The sequence below is a fragment of the Cynocephalus volans genome, chromosome 6 (genome assembly GCF_027409185.1).
Source record: "Cynocephalus volans isolate mCynVol1 chromosome 6, mCynVol1.pri, whole genome shotgun sequence".
Lineage (NCBI taxonomy): Eukaryota > Metazoa > Chordata > Mammalia > Dermoptera > Cynocephalidae > Cynocephalus > Cynocephalus volans.
This window is the reverse complement of record NC_084465.1, coordinates 86,002,303-86,023,121: the sequence shown is the minus strand read 5'-3', so window position 1 is coordinate 86,023,121 and position 20,819 is coordinate 86,002,303. Positions and strand designations below refer to the sequence as shown.

The following is a 20,819-nucleotide window of genomic DNA, read 5'->3' as shown; positions in this document are numbered from 1 at the left end:
AATAGAAACACTTTGCATTATACTCAGTAGGCACTCAAGGGCTTGTTGAATAGTTAATGCTGCAATTTAAATATATAGTAACATTGACTTTTTGCATACATAAAAATATTGAATGATTTATCCCTTAACATGACCTCCCATTCTATGTCTGTTTTTGCCTAGTCCTATTCTTTTTCTTTGTTCTCATACTGGCCCTACCCAGTCTGGATAAGTTATATAAGCTGGGCAGAGAATGCATTATAAACTTGTCAACTTGACATCCTGTTCTAGTGAATATGTAAAAAGTATTCCTAATTACTATGCTATTTACCATGCAGTTATGCAATAGTCATGTCAATGATGCTACTGAGGTAATTTTTATACCTGACCTCTTAAAATCTGTCAACATAAACTTTACAATTTGTGTCTTAGTTATCAGGGCTTAATGGACTATGACTTATTGAGATAATACTTGAATCATGTAGTATATGCTGTAATCATATTTTGTAAAAGATGGTGCAACCATTTTGAAAAGCCTTATTTCAGCTAATAACTGCTTTTGCAGATTTCTACCCAGTATTAAATTTAAAATAATTCATTTGTGCTGTTTTCATATATAATGAAATGGATAGTTTATATTAATGGACTCTTTAAAGTTCTTATAAAATTCTAATAAGAGGTTTTCAAAGCCAAGTTTATCTACATCAATCAATCGATATTTAAAACAGCCAATCAGGTGATGCTGTTGTGGCTTACACATGCAGTGCCATACCTCTCTCCTGACAGTTCACTTTGCCAGTCCATATATTTCATCAGCATGAGCCCTGGGTTTTTCCTGGATAGGTTGTAAAAAGCTGTGGAGAAAAAGAAAGCTATAGTAGAGAGGAACAGCATAGGAATAGACATGGAGGTGGGGTGGTATTGTGGATTTTGGAGAACAGAAATAAGTAAAATTTGGGTAGGTAAATTATGACCGTACCATATGGAGAGTTTGATGTGGAAGATCTGGTAGATTTGATGTCATGGTATGGTCAGGAGAAAAATGGTGTTTCAGAAAGATTAGTATGGCGATAACGTGCATGGTGCACTGGAGAAGGGAAGAAACTAGGAGCAGGAAGCCTGTGTGAACAGCACATGCAGAGGCAATAAAGGCCCAGACTCAGGGTGTTGCTGTGGAGATGGAAAGCAGACAGTAATTTGACAGGCAGTCTGAAGGGTGAAATGTATTCATCAATTTAACAAATTTTTATTAGATATTTACTGTATATATTTATGCTTATGATATCTGGACTGAACTTTGCCTGTAGTTACTAACACAACTTTAAACTTTAAAATTATATTATAAAATTTTTATTTGAAAAAAATTTTTAAAAATAATGTTGAACCACTGAGGCATGTGATATGTTAATGTCAACAAAAAGTGCTCATTTCAGTGCCATGGTTCCTAGTGATCTCATCATCCTGGCTGCTCTTACCTAAAATCTAATTTGTCAGTAAATTACACATGATTTTAGTCAAGGCTATTTGAATACTAACTCAAAAAAGTAGAACATTTGTAAAGAATCTTGCAGAAATCCAAGGGCAGGGAGTGTGGGCTTCAGAAGTTTCACAGCATTGTGTTTGGGCATTCTTTTGGTCAACATGGTTGTTGAAAAATAGTTCTTTCTAATTTCTCTTATTAGAGTTCAAATCAGATTTATCTTTCTTTGGACAAAATATTCTTCAGAATTCCTGGATGATTTGAGAAGAATAGGAAGGTGAAAATGGAAAATGAGAAGATAGATTGCTATCTTTCCTTCTAATTGTCCTAGCTTTTCCAACAGAAACACACTGGGCTAGTTGCCATAGCACATTGATGTCCCTACATGGTCTTATTTGTCTTTGTGGTAGGCAAAAGATGCTTCTGTCAAAAGATATTTCCTTGAATAAAAATCTATGCTCTATTCTTGATAACCAGACACTTGTCTTATGATTCGTAAGGAAAATAGGCCTAAGGGATGGGCCTGTGGAAAGACTTCCCACACCTCTCTTACTGGCCCTATACATTATGTTCCTTCTCCCTGTACCTTGAGAAGGAGCTTTATTCACTTGACAACACAGGTAGACAGTGAGTGAGGCTGCCAGCAACTGTTGAAGCAGTAGCAAAGATATTCTACTTCTACACAGGACTCTCCAGTTGATTGGTCAGTTTCTAAGCAGAAAAATCTCTAACACTAAATTAATTTTACTCTGTAATATAATCTGAACATTTCCTTCTGTTCTGTTTTCCTGAAATTCACCTAAGAATCTTGATAATCTTCTGGTGGCACTTAATTTAACTATAGCAATGGCCTCATTGCATAGGACAGAAGTTTAAAACTTCATGATGTGTCAAAATCCATTTAAAGAAATTCGGTTCTATGAATTTACAGAAACTTGATTTTCATAATAATATATAAAGCAAATGTTTATAAAATTTTTGTAGCAGTTTATACTTAATACTTCATGACGAAGGGGATTATGTAAAATAATAGTAAGAATAAGAATATTTTTAGAGTTTTACAGTGAAAGTTATGTTAAAATACATTTGTTCTTTTATAGTCTTCTGTACTGGATAATAATAACACAGTTATAATGTTATGTGTTTCTGATGACAACACTTTAAAAGATGAAATTTGGTAATCATTATTAGGGTTAAGATAAGAATATAATGTGAGGATTGAAGAATAAGACATTAGATTTGGAAGTGTTTTATTATATATTGAAAATATAGAAAAATAATTTTATATAGACTACTTCTGCATGTTAAATTATGCATAGAATCCTAGCAAGCTTTCTAATATAATTTTAAATATTCTGCTCTAGAACATATTTGAGAAAATAGGAAGTAAATTACACAGAAGGAAACATCTATATTGATTTTGTTCCTTTACTTTTGAGAAGAATAAAGATTTTTTTAATGTGAGAGTATATTTTGAATATTACTTGAGATATCTAATAATTTTTATAAAGCCTGCAAAGTTACATAATTGAGTCTTTGCCATAAATGTTAATAGGTTACATATTAGATATGAAATGTGGGGGTAGGTTAGCAACTGTAGAGAGCCTCTTGCTGCTTGCTGGTAGAGAGAAACAGTTTTTAAATCACGATTTCTATTTTGTGGTCACTTTGTTTTTTTCCCTACCTAGTCTTTAGTGATACCTTTAATCATAACTGTTACTCATCTTGGAGCCTAGGACTCTAAGATGGAAATAATTTTTTTTACAATGTTACAATATGTAATAAGGACAAAGAAAAGCTTCTTTCAGTTAGCAAATGCTGTTGGCTTTTCATCTTCTATTTCTTTAAATAATTATCCTATGTCGGGCCTTAAAAACTAACACCACCTTAAGTGACATTACAAGCAGTGCCATTATGGGCCCACAGGGACGTATGAACGTGGCAGCCTAAGATGGCCCGAGGAAGTATGGTGGGAGTGTCTGCGGGAACCTTGCCTTAGCCCTTATTGGCCAAATATGCTCTTCTGCGCTCGTGAACACTGCGTGATTGCAATAGCTAGGCATTGAGACAGGATGCATGCTCTTGTAAGCTTTAAGCTGATTGGAGGATGTAAAAACCTCCCTTTGCCATTTGCCTTTGAAAGCAAGTGCTTGTGTGATAATAAATGGAACTGCTTGACAGAACACTGCCGTGTCTGAGTGTCATTTAACGGGCTGGTTGGGGCCTGCGGCTGTACTCACCTCTCTTCACGGCTCCCCCCCCTTCCCCTCCTTCCAAGGGGACCGGTGGGAAAGAGGAATCCGGGCAATTCGCTTGCCCACCAAGGGAGAGACTGATAGCGAGGCTAAGGGCTGTTCGGGTCGGCCAGTGGACCCGACAATCCTATACTTTACAGAATTCCAGTGTCCTCTTTGCCATCTAATGCATTAATATTTCAGGTCTCATTTTTAATGTTTATATACATACTTTCTCCTCTTAAGATTCTTTTCCTTTTATGAAGTTAAAAGAAACTTATCACCTGAAAGGATTTGTAAGTTTTACCATGTGTAGATTTGTTTTCTTCCAGCTTTATTAAGGTATAACTAACAAATAAAAATTGTATATATTTACAGTATACAACATGATGTTTCAAAATAGCTATATTTTGTGAAATGATTAAATCAAGCTAATTAACATATCCATCACTTCATGTACTTACTTTTTGTGTGTGTGTGTGTGATGAGAATATTTAAGATCTACTCTCTTGGCAATTTTCAAGTATACAATACATTATATTAACTATAGTCAACATGCTGTACATTAGATCTCCAGAATTTATTCATCCTGTCTAACTGAAACTTTATACCCTTTAACAGACATCTCCCCATCCCCACACCCCATCTCCTGCCCTTGGCAACCACCATTCTACTTTCTGCTTCTATGACTTTGACTTCTTTAGATTCTACATATAAATGAGATCATGCAATATTTGTCTTTCTGTGCTTGGTTTATTTCACTTAGCATAACATCCTCCAGGAACTGGTTTGACTTGGTAATTTAAGACCACGGATGCCATTTGAATTTTTCACTTCTTGTAATCTTATGGCACAGTAAATATGGATGGATATTAACCTACATAAATAAAAGCTCTTTCAGGCCTCAGTAATTTTAAAAATAATTTTTTATTGCAGACAATTTTAGATTTACAGAAAAGTTGCAAAGATTGTACAGAGAATACCTGTGTACTCTGCACCCAGTTGTTTCCCCTAATGCTGTCATCTTACATTATCATTATACATTTGACATTATGATTACATTACTATTAACTAAATTCCAGACTTTTTTAGGATCTCACCAGTTTTTTCATTGTTGTTCTTTTTCTGTTCCAGGATCCAGTCTAGGTTACCATATTGCATTTAGTTGTCATTTCATCTTAGTCTCCTCTGGTCTGTGAGAGTTTCTTAGTCTTGTTTTTTATGACCTTGTCAATTTTGAGAAATACTGGTCAGATATTTTATAGAATATCTCTCAAACTGAGTTTCCTCTAATGTTTTTCTCATGATTATACTGAGTTTAGTGTTTGGATAGAATACCACAGAGGTCAAGTGCCCTCTCATCATATCATATCAGGTGGTACATGATATTCATATGACATAATGGCTGATGTTAACTTGATCAAGGCAGTGTTTGCCAGGTTTCTCCAGTATACAGTTACTATTTACCCCCTTGCATACCCTCTTCCAGGGAAGTGAATCACTATGTTCAGCCTACCCCTCAATGGGGAGGCAGTGACAAAGCTCTGCCTACTGGAGAGGAGAGTATATACATTTATTGTTGGGAATTCTTCTGTAAGGAAGATTTGTCTCATTTATTTATTTGTGCCTCATTTATATTTATTTTATACTTTGTGTTATAATTCAATATCGCATTATTTATTTTTTCTGTGGCTCACATTTTTCCAGCTTTGGCCATTGCGTGTACTTTCAGGTTGGCTCAATATTTAAGTGTGAAAAGCGGCCCTGACCAAAATGTTTGAGAACAGCTGATCTAGGTTATGATCATAGGATTGGGTAGCTAAGGCAGAGAGGAAGACAATACTGTTGGAGGAGAGTTTTAGGAGTGAAGAGTTCAGGGTGTAAGAAAAAAAAAGTCACCAAGAATTTAAGTAGGAGTAGTTTGAAAGAGTGCAGTGAGCCAAGAGGTGAGATGGGCTAGCAATGAAAGGGAGGGATGGAGCAGGGCAAGGGTTTGGGGTGGATTGATTATAGATGACAGTGACATGAGTTTTGAAGCAGCATTGTATAGATGGTTTGAGGTGAGAGAGGGAGAATGATCTGTAGTGGTAATAAGGAGGAAGGAGGACACCTACTTTACTTCTAGGCCCAGTGGTAAAGTCAGTCACTCAGAAGATTGCATGCAGGAAAAGCAGTGTCTTTTAAAAAGAAGAAAGTGCCATTCAGAGAACTGTTGAGGATATAGAGGATTTTTCTGGTAAAGGATGGTTAGTTTCAGAGGGCATAGTGGAGGGGTTTCCTCCTTCCACAATTAGGATGGGATGGGAGATGGGAACAAAATGGAGGATGTACAAAGAGTTATGAAGATGAGCGTGCCAGAGGTAAGTATGACCTGGGAGTCTGTAGATTCCTGTGGTGCCTGACATGGACAGGGAAGGAAATAGCGACTTTATTCCTGGTGGACCTAAGGCAGAGATTGGTGGTGAGACTGTGAAAGTTTCGGGGTAGGGAGGCATTTCTCAGATTCCCTTTTGAGCTCTGCAGGAGACAAAGAAATATGGGGAAGGATAATTTTACTCTGAGCTTGCTCACATGCTAAACAAGTGAGTATTCATGTGAACTCAGCTACACAGTGAAGGCTCCCATTTGAACTCTATCAAGTGGAAGATAAGAGACCTGGGGCTGACTGGTGTTACTAATATATAACATACACACAGAAAAATGCACAAATCATGAGTGTTCAGCTTGGTGAATTTTCGCTAAATGTATACAGCACCTAGATCAAGAAACAAAATATTACCAAAACCCAAGAGATTAAACCCCTCAAGAGGTTATGCCAGCTTCCAACACAATTGGTTTTGCCTGGTCTTGAAATGTACATAAATGTAATTACATAGTATGTATGCTGTCATCTGCTTTCTTTTATCCAGTATTGTGACACTGATATAGTTATAATTTGTTTATTAAAGTTATATTTTGTTGTATAGAATTCCCTGTATGGTATACCATAATTCATCCATTCTACTTTTGATGGACATTTGGTTTATTTTTAGTTTTTGGCTATTCTAAAAAACTGCTGCTCTAATGAACATTCCTGAATATATCTTTCAGAGAACATATGTCCTCTGAAGAAGTTGGATATATTTTTATGGCTGGAATTGCTGGTGCATTGGGTATGTGTATATTCAAGTTTAGAGGATATTGCCAAAGAATTTTCCAAGATGTCGTGCTCATTTACATTCACACTAGCTATGTGTGAATATTCTGATTGCTCCATATCTTTTTTAATACTTGGTATTATTTGTCTTTCATTCTAGCCATATGTGTGTGTGTCTGTGTGTGTGCACAATGTGTAGTATATTTAATTGTGGGTTTTAATTGATATTTCCCTGATGACTAACAAAGTTGAGCATCTTTTATGTGTTATAAGTTTCCATTTGGATAAGTGATGTCCTTGTTTTTCCTATTGGGTTGTCTGCCTTTTTCTTAATAATTGATGAGTTCTTTATATGTTCTGAACATAAGACTTTTGTCATATATATGAATTGCAAATATTTTCTTCCACTCTATGACTTTGCCTTTTCATTCTTAGTGGTATTTTTTGATGAATAGAAATTCTTACTTTTAGTGAAGTCTAATTAATTTCTCCCCCCTAATGATTAGTGCTTTTGTGCCTCTTGTTTAAGAAACCTTTGCTTACCCAAGGTTATGAAAGCACTTTCTTATGTTTTCTTTTAAAAGCTCTATATTTTACTGCTCACAATTAGATCTGTGATGCAGCTGGACCTGGTCTTTGCAAACGATATGAGCTAGAGGGTTATGGTTCTTTTATTCCTCTCAATGTAGCTATCCAGTTGATCCAGCCCTATTTATTATAAGAACTATCCTTTCCCCCACTGAATTGCAGTGTCACTTTTGTCATAAATCAGGTGACCATGTATATGTAGGTCTCTTTCTGGCTATTGTATTCTGGTGATATTATATTCGTTTGTTTTTCTATCCTTATGATAAGACCACACTGGCTTAATTACTATAGTCATTGGTAAGTTTTATAATGAGCCTCAATATTCTTAAAGTCCAAGTCCTCTAGGTCTGATGTTGTTTTTTGAGATTGCCTTGGCAATTCTTGCATATTCCTCTTAATTCCTTTTAATCTTTTAAAAATTAGCTTTAATTTTAACTAGAGAGTTATTTGGAATTTTTGTAAAACTTCTACTTCCCTAATTCTTTGTAACTTGATGTGGTGTGGTTCTATTTGTGATAACTTTCTGTCCTGATTTATTAAATAAACAGTGAAATATACACAAAAGAAAACTTATGTGCATTTATATTTACTTTGTTTCACAAATATGCATAACGGGATCAAACTAAGTAGATACAGGCAGAAAGAAAATAAGGTTCAGAATATAAAATAAAGTAATAGGTAAGATTAATCCAGGCCTGATTTTTTGTGTGCAGAGTTAGGGCAGGAACTTTGGTTCCCAATTTTATTAGAATCAAAACAAAGGGAATCAGTTATGAGATTCACAGTACCCACAATATAAAAACAAACCTATTACTCTAAAGGACAGTTTTATCTGGTGCTGAAAACTGAGGATATGAATTTTCTCCTTTGTTAGCTTTTAAGGGGGATAACGTGTTTTTACAGTGTTTTAGTACTAGCAATGTTTTCAGTAACATTTTGGGTGTAATTCCAAAGCTCAGTTTATCCAAACAGGCAGTTCTATAAAATCGATAATACGGTACAGATAAGTTGCTTTCTGATAGTCTGACTTGATCCAAGGATAAAATGGGCTATTTTTTTTAATTCTAAAAATTAGGTGCATATCACTCAAGTAATATTTTATGAATGAATGAATACACACACACATACATATTGGTACTTCAAGAAGTTCATGGGAAGATTCATATTATTGTTCAATTCTATTTTTTCCACAAACTTTTTGAAGTACCCTTGTGTGTGTGTTTATATATAATTTCTTTCTTAACCACCTTTTCTATGGGAAGTAGACAGCAGATACTTTAGAACGTATTCTTTAGCAAAAAACCTGTGTTGTTCCTTAAGGTGTATCTGTATACTTTGATAGACAGCTGAGCGGAGGTTATAAGAGTTAATAATATTCTTTAATAATAATATTGCATAGTAGTAATACTTTTTGCCACATACTGTAATAAGTGCTTTTATTTGCATTTTTAAACTTAATCCTCACAATAATCCCTTTGAAGTAGGTACCATGGTTATCCTTATTTCACAGATGAAAAAAGTAAGGCAAATATCTTGCCCAAGATCACACTGCAAGTAAGTAATAAAATCAGGATTTAGATATTGGCAATTCTGCCTCAGTTTCTGCTACATTATAATGCTGATGAAAATTAAAAAGCCTAATGCAGAATTTGTGTCTGAATTAGGAGGTTAGGAAATTCAGATAGATCTGAAGTTTTCCTTCAGGAAACAGTTTCTAACTCTACTCCCGTATAGATGGATGGATGAAGAAAAATACATTGTACTTTGACAAAAATTTTGCTCAAGGTAAAACTGTTGCATTTCCTTTAGCTTGCTTGCTTTTTTTTGTTGTTGTTTATACTTAAATAAATCTAGATCTTCTGAATAACTGTTATTGAATATGTCTTTATCTTGTTTATCTTGTTTGTTGTCACTTTTACTTCTTTAAAAATGAATATTAATCTTCTGAGAAGTCAAGTGACTTGCCTAGATAGTTACCATTGTAAAGAACTGAAATATAAGCAAATAAAACAACTTTAATGCTTTTTCTAAAGTCAATTTTGGGTGGATGGCTTTTTATATTTTCAGAGTTTTGAAATATTTTCTTAAAATGAATGATCTTTTTGAAATTATTTAATTGAAACTAGGGAAAAATGTCCAGTATGTTTTGCAGCTGGCATTCCTGAAAGCAGAATGAAAATTGTCAAGCCAATTTCATCATGTTATGATATTTACGTAATAATTCTTGCATTTTAAGGCTTGTTGGTGTACAATGGGTTTAAAATGAATCTGATAATTTATGATTGAAACTACATTAATTTCACAAAAAAGAAATAACTTAATTTTGTAGTATTACTTCTATCTGTAGTAATCTGACTCTAAAGAAAGTGTATTCAAAATTTTAACATTTTTCTATGTTAATTTTCAGGTTGACGGTTTAGAACAGATGTGGAAAGATGTTCACTTCAGAGAAAGGGGTTGTGGAGGAATGGCTGTCAGAATTTAAGGTAGTATTTACTGTTCTAATATAGTAATTAAATTCCAAAGAAGTTTTGTCTGGGGTTTAAATTCCAGTGACTTTATTTTGTGTGACTGAAAAGCTATCTGTGGAAGATGTATGTTCTAACAGATCTTAATAGGGAGTTATTGACACGTAGTAATCTTTTCTAGGAATTTGATTCCTTTTTCCTTCCAAGTGATTCAAAGAGTTTATTCATTTGTTTATTTACTTGTTTATTTGTTTATTTTCTCCTTTTCATGGCAATACCACAAAGAATGGTTAAAGTCTCTGAATGTTGATGTCACTCTTCAATGACGATCAACAATTCAGTGTCAAAATGTTTCTCCCAATTTGGGGGGTGGTGGAACTGGACATGATCAGCAGTGAGGAGAGGATGGGAAGATATTTGTCCAACTTTCTACTAGTGGATCTTGCTCTAGTTAGCTAACCCAGCGGCTGTATAAGGGAAGTATAACCTTTGATTAATTGATGAAGAAAATAAAACTTATGTTTTCTTGTCTCATGAATGATTATCTATGATAGTTAAAATTGTGTCCCTTAAAACAGCTAATTATCTTTTTCTTGTCCTTATGTGACACATAATTATATGAGCTTCATGATCATTAACCCCAGGAATGAAGGGTTTGGGTTGCAACTGTCACTTTGATTTTGTCCAGCCCAATCAGCCCAAAACCTTTAGGGACAAACTTATAGTCTGACAAATTCAGGCTTATTGGCTTATTGCAGTGAGGGAGACTACACAACAGTTACCACAGGGGCATCTCACCAAACTAAGGAAAAGATAAAAATTAGTATAGCAATTGGAGGAAGGGTAGAGTTTAGGTGAAATTTAAATGAAACAGTATTTTGATGAGTTCAAAACAAAGCTGGACTGTGTATAATGGGGCCAACAGCTGGTCTGGACTTCAAAGTAGAGCCAGGATCTTGTTGTCTTGCAAACTATAGAGTTAACATAGACTTGTAGTATTGTGTTAAGAAACCCCTAATCTGAAGGTCTGCACCTGGGTTGGAAACCAAGGCTGCTTCTTTGTTTTGAAGTGACTTACATCCTCCAGGCAAGAGTGGAGGATGTCTCACTTTTACTGATGTATGTTCAAACAGCAGAGTTTTTGATAATCTATGATTTTAGACAGCAAGGCTTTTCAGTGAGTAAGAATACAGAAGTTTCTCAATAGGAGGTTGTCATGACACTGTTCAGTTGCAGTGTGTCCTTAGGAGAGGCAATGTTTTCTGTTAATTCTGCAGCTGGCCTCATCTGTCTCTATTATCTAATCCTGATGAATGGCTTGGCAGATTTTTACTTTCTCAACTTTTATGGTCAGGAATTGAGTATCCTTCTATGGATTCCCTAAGTCATCATAAAGTGATGTAGAATGCTGTAAAGGTGCACTATATATAGTGCTTTCTACATATTTTGATAGTTTGATTAAATCTCATATGTGGTTGTTTTGGGTTTTTTTTTCCCCCCTGCTTGTTATCTTTGTGAATAAGCATTCAGGGTGTTTTTAAGCTTTCTTTTTCTGCTTAAAAATTGTTTAATATGGTTCGTTATATCATAATTTTTTTCTTTTTTGGCAAGTTGATGAAAACTGTCAAATTTAACAATTCAGTACCATTTCTTCTAGGGCATTCTTACGTTTAACGGTGAAGTCAAATTTACAAAAGCAAAAATAGCCAGTTACCCATTCTTTAAGAAGGGAGTAGTGGAAGGAGACATGTTAAAGGGTGGATTATAGGGGAGGGATGAACTCTTAAGGCAAATAATTGAAAATCACGATTGATACTCTTCCCTTCCCACCTGTTTGTTTATTCCCTTCCCCTCCCAGAAAGTCTAGCAGTGAGGAGTGAGAGACTGTGCAGCCAGGTCGAGAGTGGTGTGACCTAGTGTCTGAGGAAATGGGTGGATGGGGCGAAAGGTTGCAGAGGTGGCATGTAGGAGAGTCAGCCAGAGTGGTTACATTGATAGATTGGTTACATCGAGCAGATAAGTTAATTGAGCAAATAAGTAAATATATTGAGGATAATGGGAATTAGGCTTCTCTCTAAGAAAAAAAATTATAAATGTGGAATAGGGAAAGGCAAGAAAGAACTCTAAGGTGTTGAATTGGAATTGGAAGAATCAATATAAACTAATGGGTTTTAAATGTGCATATAGGGCTGGCTGGTTAGCTCAGTTGGTGAGAGTGTAGTATTGTAACACCAAGGTCAAGGGTTAGGATCCCTGAACCGGCCAGCTGTCAAAAACAAAAACAAAAACAAAAAAACTGTATATGATGTATATATGTCCTCACTTTGTTCACTGAGAGGACCTAGAAACAGTGTCACCTCAGTAGTAATGAGTATACCAAGCACCCAGATCTTATTTTCTAAATACCATCATCTTCTGCTAAAAGAAACTAGAATATGAATAAATAGAAAGTTATGCCTAAGTAATATTCTATCATCGTAACATATATTATCTGGGGGGCAATATTTTATTAAGTTTCTTAATATATTTAATGTAAGGGTAGGGAAACTTTTCCATGAGGAGAAAGGAGTGAAATCATGGGCCATATGAAATAAAAAGTAATTTAATTTCCTCCTACTGAACCTCCAAGATTAAGTTTACCCAATTTGTAATCAGTTTGATATCACAAATATTTATCTTTTTTTATATTATAGAAGTTCAAGGGAAGGTATTTCCTATTTGGTTAATTTTGTAGGTATTTCTGAAAATTATTTTGAGTGTTATTCTGCATTGTGTTAATGTGTGTTGAATTCAGCTGTACGTTTGATAAACAGAACAAGGTTATCAGGCCAAATCAGCAGCACACCTGTGTTAAGAGGAGGTAGAAAAGTGCTTGGGAATAAATCTGCTAAGTACTTTTAAAATTAGAGTAACTTGTCTTTTTAGATGATTTGTGATGTTAAATTACATATTTTAGTTAAAATATTTAAGAAAAGAAGTTTTGGGGTATATACATATTTTTAGAAAAGCCTCTCTTTGGTTGTTTAATAATAAACATGGTGCTAATAATACCAGAGGAGAGGGCCTGGGGAGGTTGGATAGCCAACCTCAACCCACCCTGTCCTCTACCAGGTTCTGTCACAGGAAAGAATTCAAGAGCAGAGTAGGAGTAGAAAACAAAAACAGGTTTAATGTAAAAAATAAGAAGTACACACTTCATAGGGAATGTATAGGCTGGTTCTAGAGAGTGGGTGACAGCTGCAGCAAGTTTAATACAGAAGTAAGAAATACGTACTTTACAAAGTGCAGGCTGGCTTTGTGAGCAGCAGCCTGCTAAGGGCAGGTTTAACACAAAAAGTGAAAAATACACACCTCACAGGTGAAGTGTGGGTTGGCTCCAGAGAGAGTGAGCAACAACCCAGCCTTCTTCCTGGAATCCACTTTTGTGGTTTGGCTATTATACATATTCATGCTATCTAATGAATATTTGAATAAGGGGGGTTTTTCCCAGTTATGTAACAGGTTATGTAGCAGGTTTGTGCATGTTCAGTTGGTCTCCTTCAGAGCATGCTCGTTGACCAAATTCCAACACATGCACTAAATACACTTAGAATATTCTAGCTGCTCTCTAGTGCCTCTAGTGGAAAGTCGTTCATAGGATAAACTCCTTTCTCCTGAGCATGCTCATCCACTGGAATTACATAAGTCTGCTTCCTGTGATCTCAATCGCCATGTGTTGGTGCTGAAAACAGGTGCAACAAGCAATAGTAGCTCAGGACTCAGGAGGAACTTGAGGCCTAGGGGAGTGGTTTGAGATCCAGGGGAATGGCCAGAAACCCGAACCCAGGGAAAATGAGCACCTCCTATCTCAATAAGGCCAAGGTCATTATGATTGATTAAGCGGTCAGAGAGTCAGAAATGCTTTGATCTAATTCTAATTCTCCCACTGGGTGGTTTTATGATGTTGGGCAAATCACGTAATCTCTCTAGGTCTCAGTATTTCTATCAGAACAATTGAAGTAGGTGGTCTGTGAAGACAATTTTAGGTCTACACTGTTCCATGATCACAATCTGAACTCCTAACCTCATTCAACAGGCTCTCACATGCACGGACAACATAATTTGCTGTGTGTAAATCTTTTATTTAAAATTTTTAAAATAAAAAAAAATTTTGCCTTTGGTAAAATCGTTGTATCTGCTCTAGCTATGGCCTCTCATTAGTATTTTTGTTATATACCAACAAAGTGATAAGACTAGGACTTCATTATTTTAAAGTTTCATGAATACTTCAAGCTCTATCTTTTCAAGGATATATTTGTAAAATAATATATTTCAGGTTGTATTGTGTTTTTTATTGTATTGTGTTCTTAACGCTGTGTATAGATTTGTCTAGCAGATCTTCAAACTCTTAATTTTTTCAATTTTATGATAGTCACTGAATCTCAATATGTGACTCAAAATTCAGTCCTATGTGTGATGTTGAACAGGATTGTTTTATTAGTTCTTCACCCATCTGTCCATCTTCATTAATTCTTTTCCACTGTACCCATATCAGCTCCTTACATTTTTAAAAAACCATCTGCCAATTGATACTTTAGTATGAAGCATCTGTCTTCTTCAAATTTTGCCAGGAATAATTTGCCAGCATAATTTTTCAGTTATTACTTTTCATCTTCAGTTCTGCCTTCTGAAATGTGAGAAATCTTAGCTGGTATTTAAGAAGGCCTATACCTTAGAACTAGTACAGTGCAGGAAAATTTATGTTTGCAACAATGGTATTTAAATTCGCTTGGCTTTTTAAAGTTTTTCAAAGTGCCATTTGTAAACACAACAATTATATTTTCTTCCCTTCTACACACAAAAGTAACTTTTCCTATGTTCATAAAATGAAATAATGACAAAATTGTGAATAAAATTTAATAGTTACCACATTAATTTTTAGGATACCATTTAGCAGTAGAAGCCTAGGTTTAGGGTATTTTCCGGAGCTTGTCTTTTCAGAAAAGAGCTGTCCTTTTGCCTTTAGCTGTTCCACAGAAAATATTTGACTTCAAGAGGGTCAATTGATATACAAGCTGAAAATTGTAATTCATTTTTAATAAATGTTCCAGTTTTAGCCTAGATAGTATATATAATATTGTCAATAATCTTTCTATTTACTAATAATTTTTAAAGATTTATATTTCAGTTCACTTATTCTTAAAATTTATAGTTTGAAATACATATTAAACATATATAAAGTTATATATTAGACATATATAATATGTTTTATATATATAATATGTTATATATATATAATTTAGGTTTGTTTCTATTCAGGGAATTACAAATCTGCTGTTTATTTGACTATTATTTCCTTTTACGTAAATTTCCCCAGTATTAGGTTACTCTTGATCAAATGACGGAAATGGAATGTTGCCTGGAGGTCTTTTGTTACGTGCTTTTGAAATATTAAAGAATGCCCTAATCTCTTCTCTATATAATCAGTTGCAATAAAACTATTTTTCCCACCTCTGGGAAATGGTGGAAAGTTCTCAAATAGTTCATGTTTACTTACCATTCTGGTAAACAAAACTCTCATTAAATTAAAAAGAATCTATTCACTTTTATACTCTAAGGTGAAATATGACCTACTTTTAAAGAACTACTGAAGTGTAAACAGCGACAATTTTAATTTTTTATTCTATTCATCTATGATATGTTCCCTCAGCAAAGGTTTGAGTATGAGGCTTTGTGCTGAGTGCTGTGGATGGAGAGAAAAGACAGTTCTTTTACTCAAGGAGCTCATACTAAAGTAAAAATGAACAAATATCATTACAAAAATTTGTTCTGTTTAATTTTCTTTGCTTAGTTATGCACACACACACCTAAGTACACTAACTATAACCCATATTAAATTATGAAACACTAAGATATGTATATATTGGAATGATTTAGGAATATCTTAAAACATGGTTTTACTGCAGGATTAGCAGTGATTGATTGAAAGAAATCATTTGGGTGAGAAAAATAACATGATTTGGGAGTGTTAAGTAAAATTTGTGGGAGACCATTAATTTGGATTAGGCTCCTATACCAGTCCTCACAGACCAAACTAATGTGGCGTTTAAATATGGTAGCTGAGCTTTAGTTAATTGTAGGAGGCTCTCTAAACAATTAACCGATTAAGCTGTAACCAATTAAGTTGTTTCTACACTGCACTCCCATTTCTTATTAATGCTGTCAGATCATGTTATTGATTGGAGTTCTCTGAGCCTTCTCTGGTTCAGAGGGCTGCCCAATTCTTGAATTGTTTTTGTTTTTGTTTGCTTGGCTCTGTTTTGTTTTGTTTTTCTTTACTAAAATAAAGTCAGTTAAAATTTAAAACTTGTTCATTTAACAGGAGACAGATATTGTTAAGGAGAGACTATGCTCAGGAAGGTTATTAGATTTTTATAATTTGTTATAATGAAGTGTGGGTTTTTGTTGTTGTTGTTTGTTTTCTCTTTTCATATTTCCTTGCTACTTTTTAACTCAAAACTATCTTGACTTACTACTGGAGTTTTATCTCTTCCCATTCCTCTCTGATCATGGTGTCATTTCTGGATGGGTGGTACTGACAAGCTGTGATTAGTTGTCCATATTGTAAATGCTATCAGGAAAACTAGTTTGTTGGTAGTGTGAATATCTTTTTCTCTAGTTGTGAGGAGTCTAAGCTTTTTCCCCAATTCGTAAAATAGAATAGCCTTTCTAAACTTAAGTCACAATATGTAACTCAGGAGTTATTTTGTTCAGATGATCTCCTTTGGCCTGTAGGTTTAAAACATTATCAGATACTTATAGAATATGTTTATTAAGAAGCAGGATAAATACAGCTAATGAGATTTATAACTTATATAATGCTATGAAAAATATATCTTTAGCTTTACACATGGTTTGTATTCTTATTTCTAATCCCGAACTGTGATCAAAGATGGGATATTGATGTTAACTTATGTCTCTCTTGATAATAAGAGGATAAAATATTTTTTGTTTTATTTGTAATTTTTTTATTGTTGAAATATAATTAATATAACGTAAACTTTACTATTTTAAGGTAGAAGTACAGAGGTTTTTGATATATTCACAATGTTGTGCAACCAATACCAGCATCTAACTCCACGACATTTCCATCAGGCCAAAAAGAAACTCCATCCATTAGTCACTTCCAATCTTCCCCTCCTCCCTGCAGTCTCTGGCCACAAGTAATGTACTTTCTGCCTCTGTAGATTTGCCTATCCTGGGCATTTCATAAAAATAAAATGTATTTTTTTAAAATTTGTTTAGACACTACCAGAAACATCATTACCAAATTATGCCACAAATTTGAAAGACAAGAGTTCTTTAGTTTCATCTCTCTATAAAGTGATCCAGGAGCCACAAAGTGAGGTAAGTACTCTTACAGTTTATTGTTCTAGTAGTATTCAGTTGTTTTTTAATATTTTATTGTGAAATGCAACATACATAAAAGGGTAAGAAAATGTATATGTTTAAAGAACAATAATGAAATGAACTCCATATGCCATTCCCCAGACCAAGAAATAGAATTATTACCATATTCCAAAAGCCATCACTCTGAATATTGTTCTCTGTCTCTCCCCCCACCCCACCCCGCCACCCTCCTACTCCACTGGACTTTTCCTTGAAAAGTCTGGGTCACAGCATTCATTTTATTCGTTCAGCAAATATTTGTGTGCCCATTATGAGCCATCTGCTATGCTTGGCAATAGAGAATCAAAGATGAATAACACATGGTCTTTATCCTGAAAGAGGAAAGGGGGAGAAAATAAGTAAACACATGGCTTCAAGGCAGTGTTTAACTGAATCTATGGATAAGCCCAAGTTTTCCAGGTAGCAAGGTAAAAGAACATTCCAAGCAGCCCCATAATATATGGAGGGCTGAGAAAGTACAAAGCATTTAAGGAATGGCAAATAGTTTGGCCTGGCTGATGTATCTTGACTGGTGTCTTTCCTGGTTCTTCCTCTCCTCCCTGCCCCACCCCGCAATCTCCTTTTCTTTTTTCAGATAGCCAATTTAGTGTGAAGGTGATAAAATTAGCCATACTTCAGATTCTGGTGCTTGTAAATCCTACCATTCATAGTAGAAATAGAAAAGGATTGGAAGTAGTGTAGAAATTAAACAGGCATGACATTGGGATAAAAGCAAATAGGCTAATGCAGTAGTTAACAGGAGAGGGTAAGACTGTGGAAAGAACTGAGGCTGGAAATCTAGGTTTAGACCATAACCATGGTGGGCCTCAAATTCCATCTTAAGCAGTTTAGGCTTTTTTTGCACTGAAGGCAAGACTTGATCAGATTATTATTTTAGGAAGGTGGCTATTTGGAGGATAGATTGGAGAACTGAAAAATTGAAAGCAGGAAGACTAGGAGGCTGTCTGTGACAGTAGTCTAGTAGGGAGGTGTTGAGAACCTGAACTTGGACAGTGTCAGTGGAAATAGAGAGAAATGGGGTGAAGAGGAGGGATCAGAGGTACATGATTCCTTTTGTACTGAGTTTGGTGGATGATGTGATAGGCTCTAACACAACATCCAGTGCTCAAGTAACATATCCTGGAGTCCAGTTCTATACAGATCTATGTACTTTTGGTATGAAATTACCAAAATGAGGGTCTTTTGTTATTTGAGTAGTTAATCCTTTTTTGGAGGGAGTGTGGAATAGCACAGCTCCTACTGATTATACAATAAAGTGCATCATGAATTTTAGGTGCTGAAAGGATTTGGGATTATATTGGCAAGCCAAAAAACTTTAACTGGAATAATTTATTTGAACAATCCTATTTTGTCTGTCTCTCCCTCCTCCCAAAAGTGTTCTTAATTCTTAATGGATAGGTAGCCTGTTTTCTTGAAGGGTTTTACTTTTTAACATATTTGGGTAGAAGCTGTTTTAAGGTTTTCCATGTGTGGTTTAGAATTATTTCACTAAATAGAGTAAGTATAGCTATGTGCTTTATTTTTTAAAAAAACAAATAAAATCTTGTTTATCATTTACTATTTAGTATTTTGAAAGACTTAAAAATTATTACTCTGATGAAGCATGTTTTAACCAGCCTATTTTGGAAAGAGTTTGTAGGATAAATTTTGGATTGGATATTTTAGTTTATAGCATTCCTTTTATTCAGATAACTCTAATTAATATAGTTCTAAAGGTTCAGAGCAGTATTTCTTGAACTATTTGTGGTGAAGGACCAGTTTTTTAAAAAAAAATTTGCAATCTGTAACGGACTAATGTGTATCTAATGTGCACAGCTAACACACCACTCATGCCACATGTGAGGCACCATACAAATTTGATATTTCCTAACTGTCTATACCCTGTTTAATAAGTCTGATGATCACTCACTTGGATGTTGCAACAATATCAAGTTGCTATAAAAGTTTCTTCTTGATTTCTGTATTGGTATGGTTAGGTACTGGTAACAGTTTGTTGATGGTTCTCAGTCTATGGACCACACTTTCAGAAGCACTGGTTTAGGAGGTTTAGCATATAAGGCTGATGCATATTTTTATTCTGATTAATGTGGTGAAGATAGTATGTTCTTGTATTAGTCCATTTTTGTGTTGGTATAACAGACTGCCTGAGACTGGGTAATTTATAAAGAACAGAAGTTTATTTGGTTCACGATTCTTGGACAGCTGCATCTGGTGTGGGCCTCAGGCTGCTTCTACTCATGGAGGAAAGTGGCAGGCAGCCAGCAAGTACAGGATCACATGGTGAGAGGAAGTAAGAGAGAGAGAGAGGGGAGGTGCCAGAGTCCTTTAACAACCAACTCTTGTGGGAACTAATAAAGTGAGAAATCACTGTCTACCCCCTCCACCCACCCATTAATCCATTCATGAGGGATCCACCCCCATGACCCAAACAGCTCCCAACACTGCCACATTGGGGATCAGATTTTCACATGAGTTTTGGGGGGACAATAACATCCAAATGCTATCATTCTGCCCCTGGCCACCAAAACTCCTGTCCCTTTCATATACAAAATACAGTCATTCCATCCCAACACTCCCAAAGTCTTAGTTCCGGCACCAACTTAAAAGTCCGAAGTCCAAAGTCTCATCTGAGACCAAAGGCAAAACTCCTTTCAGCTGTGAATCTGTAAAAATCAAAACCAAATTTATCTAGTGCCAGGATACAATGGTGGAACAGACATTGGGTACACATTCCTATTCCAAAAGGGAGGAATAGGCCAGAAGAAAGGAGAAACAGACCCCAAACAAGTCTGAAACCCCACAGGGCAGACATTAAAGCTCCAAAATAATCTTCTTTGACTCTAAGTCCTGCATCCTGGGCACAGTGAGACATCTGCGCCTCCAAAGCATCAGGCAGCCCTGCCTCCACAGCTCTGCTAAGCACAGCCCACTGGGCTATTTTGTGCTTTGGCTTTTCCAGGCTGACGTTGCACGTTGCCAGTGGTCCTACAGTTCTTGGGTCCTGGAGGCAGTCCCACTGCGTTGTCTGTACTAGACATTTCTCTGGTGGGGGCTCTTTGTGGGTGCTCTGACTCCACTTTACTGTTTGGCATTGCTCTAGTAGATGGCCTCTGCGGGGCTCTACCCCTGCAGCAGTTCTCTGCCTGCACCCCCAGGCTTTTCCATGCATCCTCTGAAATTTGGGTGGAGGCTTCCATGCCTCCACTGCTCTCATGTTCTGCTGGCCTACAAGTTTAACACCATGTGGATGCCACCAAGGTTTCAGGCTTGTGCTCTCCAGAGCTGCTACACAAACCACACTTGGGGCCACTTGAGGCAGGGCTCCCCCAGCCAGAGTGGCTGGGATGCAGGCAGCAGGTTCCTGAGGGCAGTGGGGCCCCAGGTCTGTTCAGTAGAACAACTTGGTCCTTCTAGGTCTCTGGGTCAGTGATGGGAGGGACACCCTTCCAGACTTCTGAAATGCCTTCAGGGCCTTTCTCCCATAG

At 35.8% G+C, this 20,819-nt stretch overlaps 1 protein-coding gene across 3 annotated transcripts in view; it reads left to right on the top strand.

The window, feature by feature from the left end:
- The window catches only part of HYCC1 (hyccin PI4KA lipid kinase complex subunit 1), a 68,038-nt gene that overhangs the window by 15,900 nt on the left and 31,319 nt on the right, over positions 1 to 20,819 (top strand). For 2 of the 3 annotated variants that reach the window (XM_063100411.1, XM_063100413.1), the window contains exons 2-3: positions 9,825 to 9,903; positions 17,170 to 17,271. In XM_063100411.1, the coding sequence (XP_062956481.1) occupies positions 9,853 to 9,903; positions 17,170 to 17,271 (153 nt within the window). In that variant the 5' untranslated portion in view covers positions 9,825 to 9,852. The remainder of the gene's footprint in view (positions 1 to 9,824; positions 9,904 to 17,169; positions 17,272 to 20,819) is intronic. The other variant, XM_063100412.1, reaches the window with a different exon arrangement.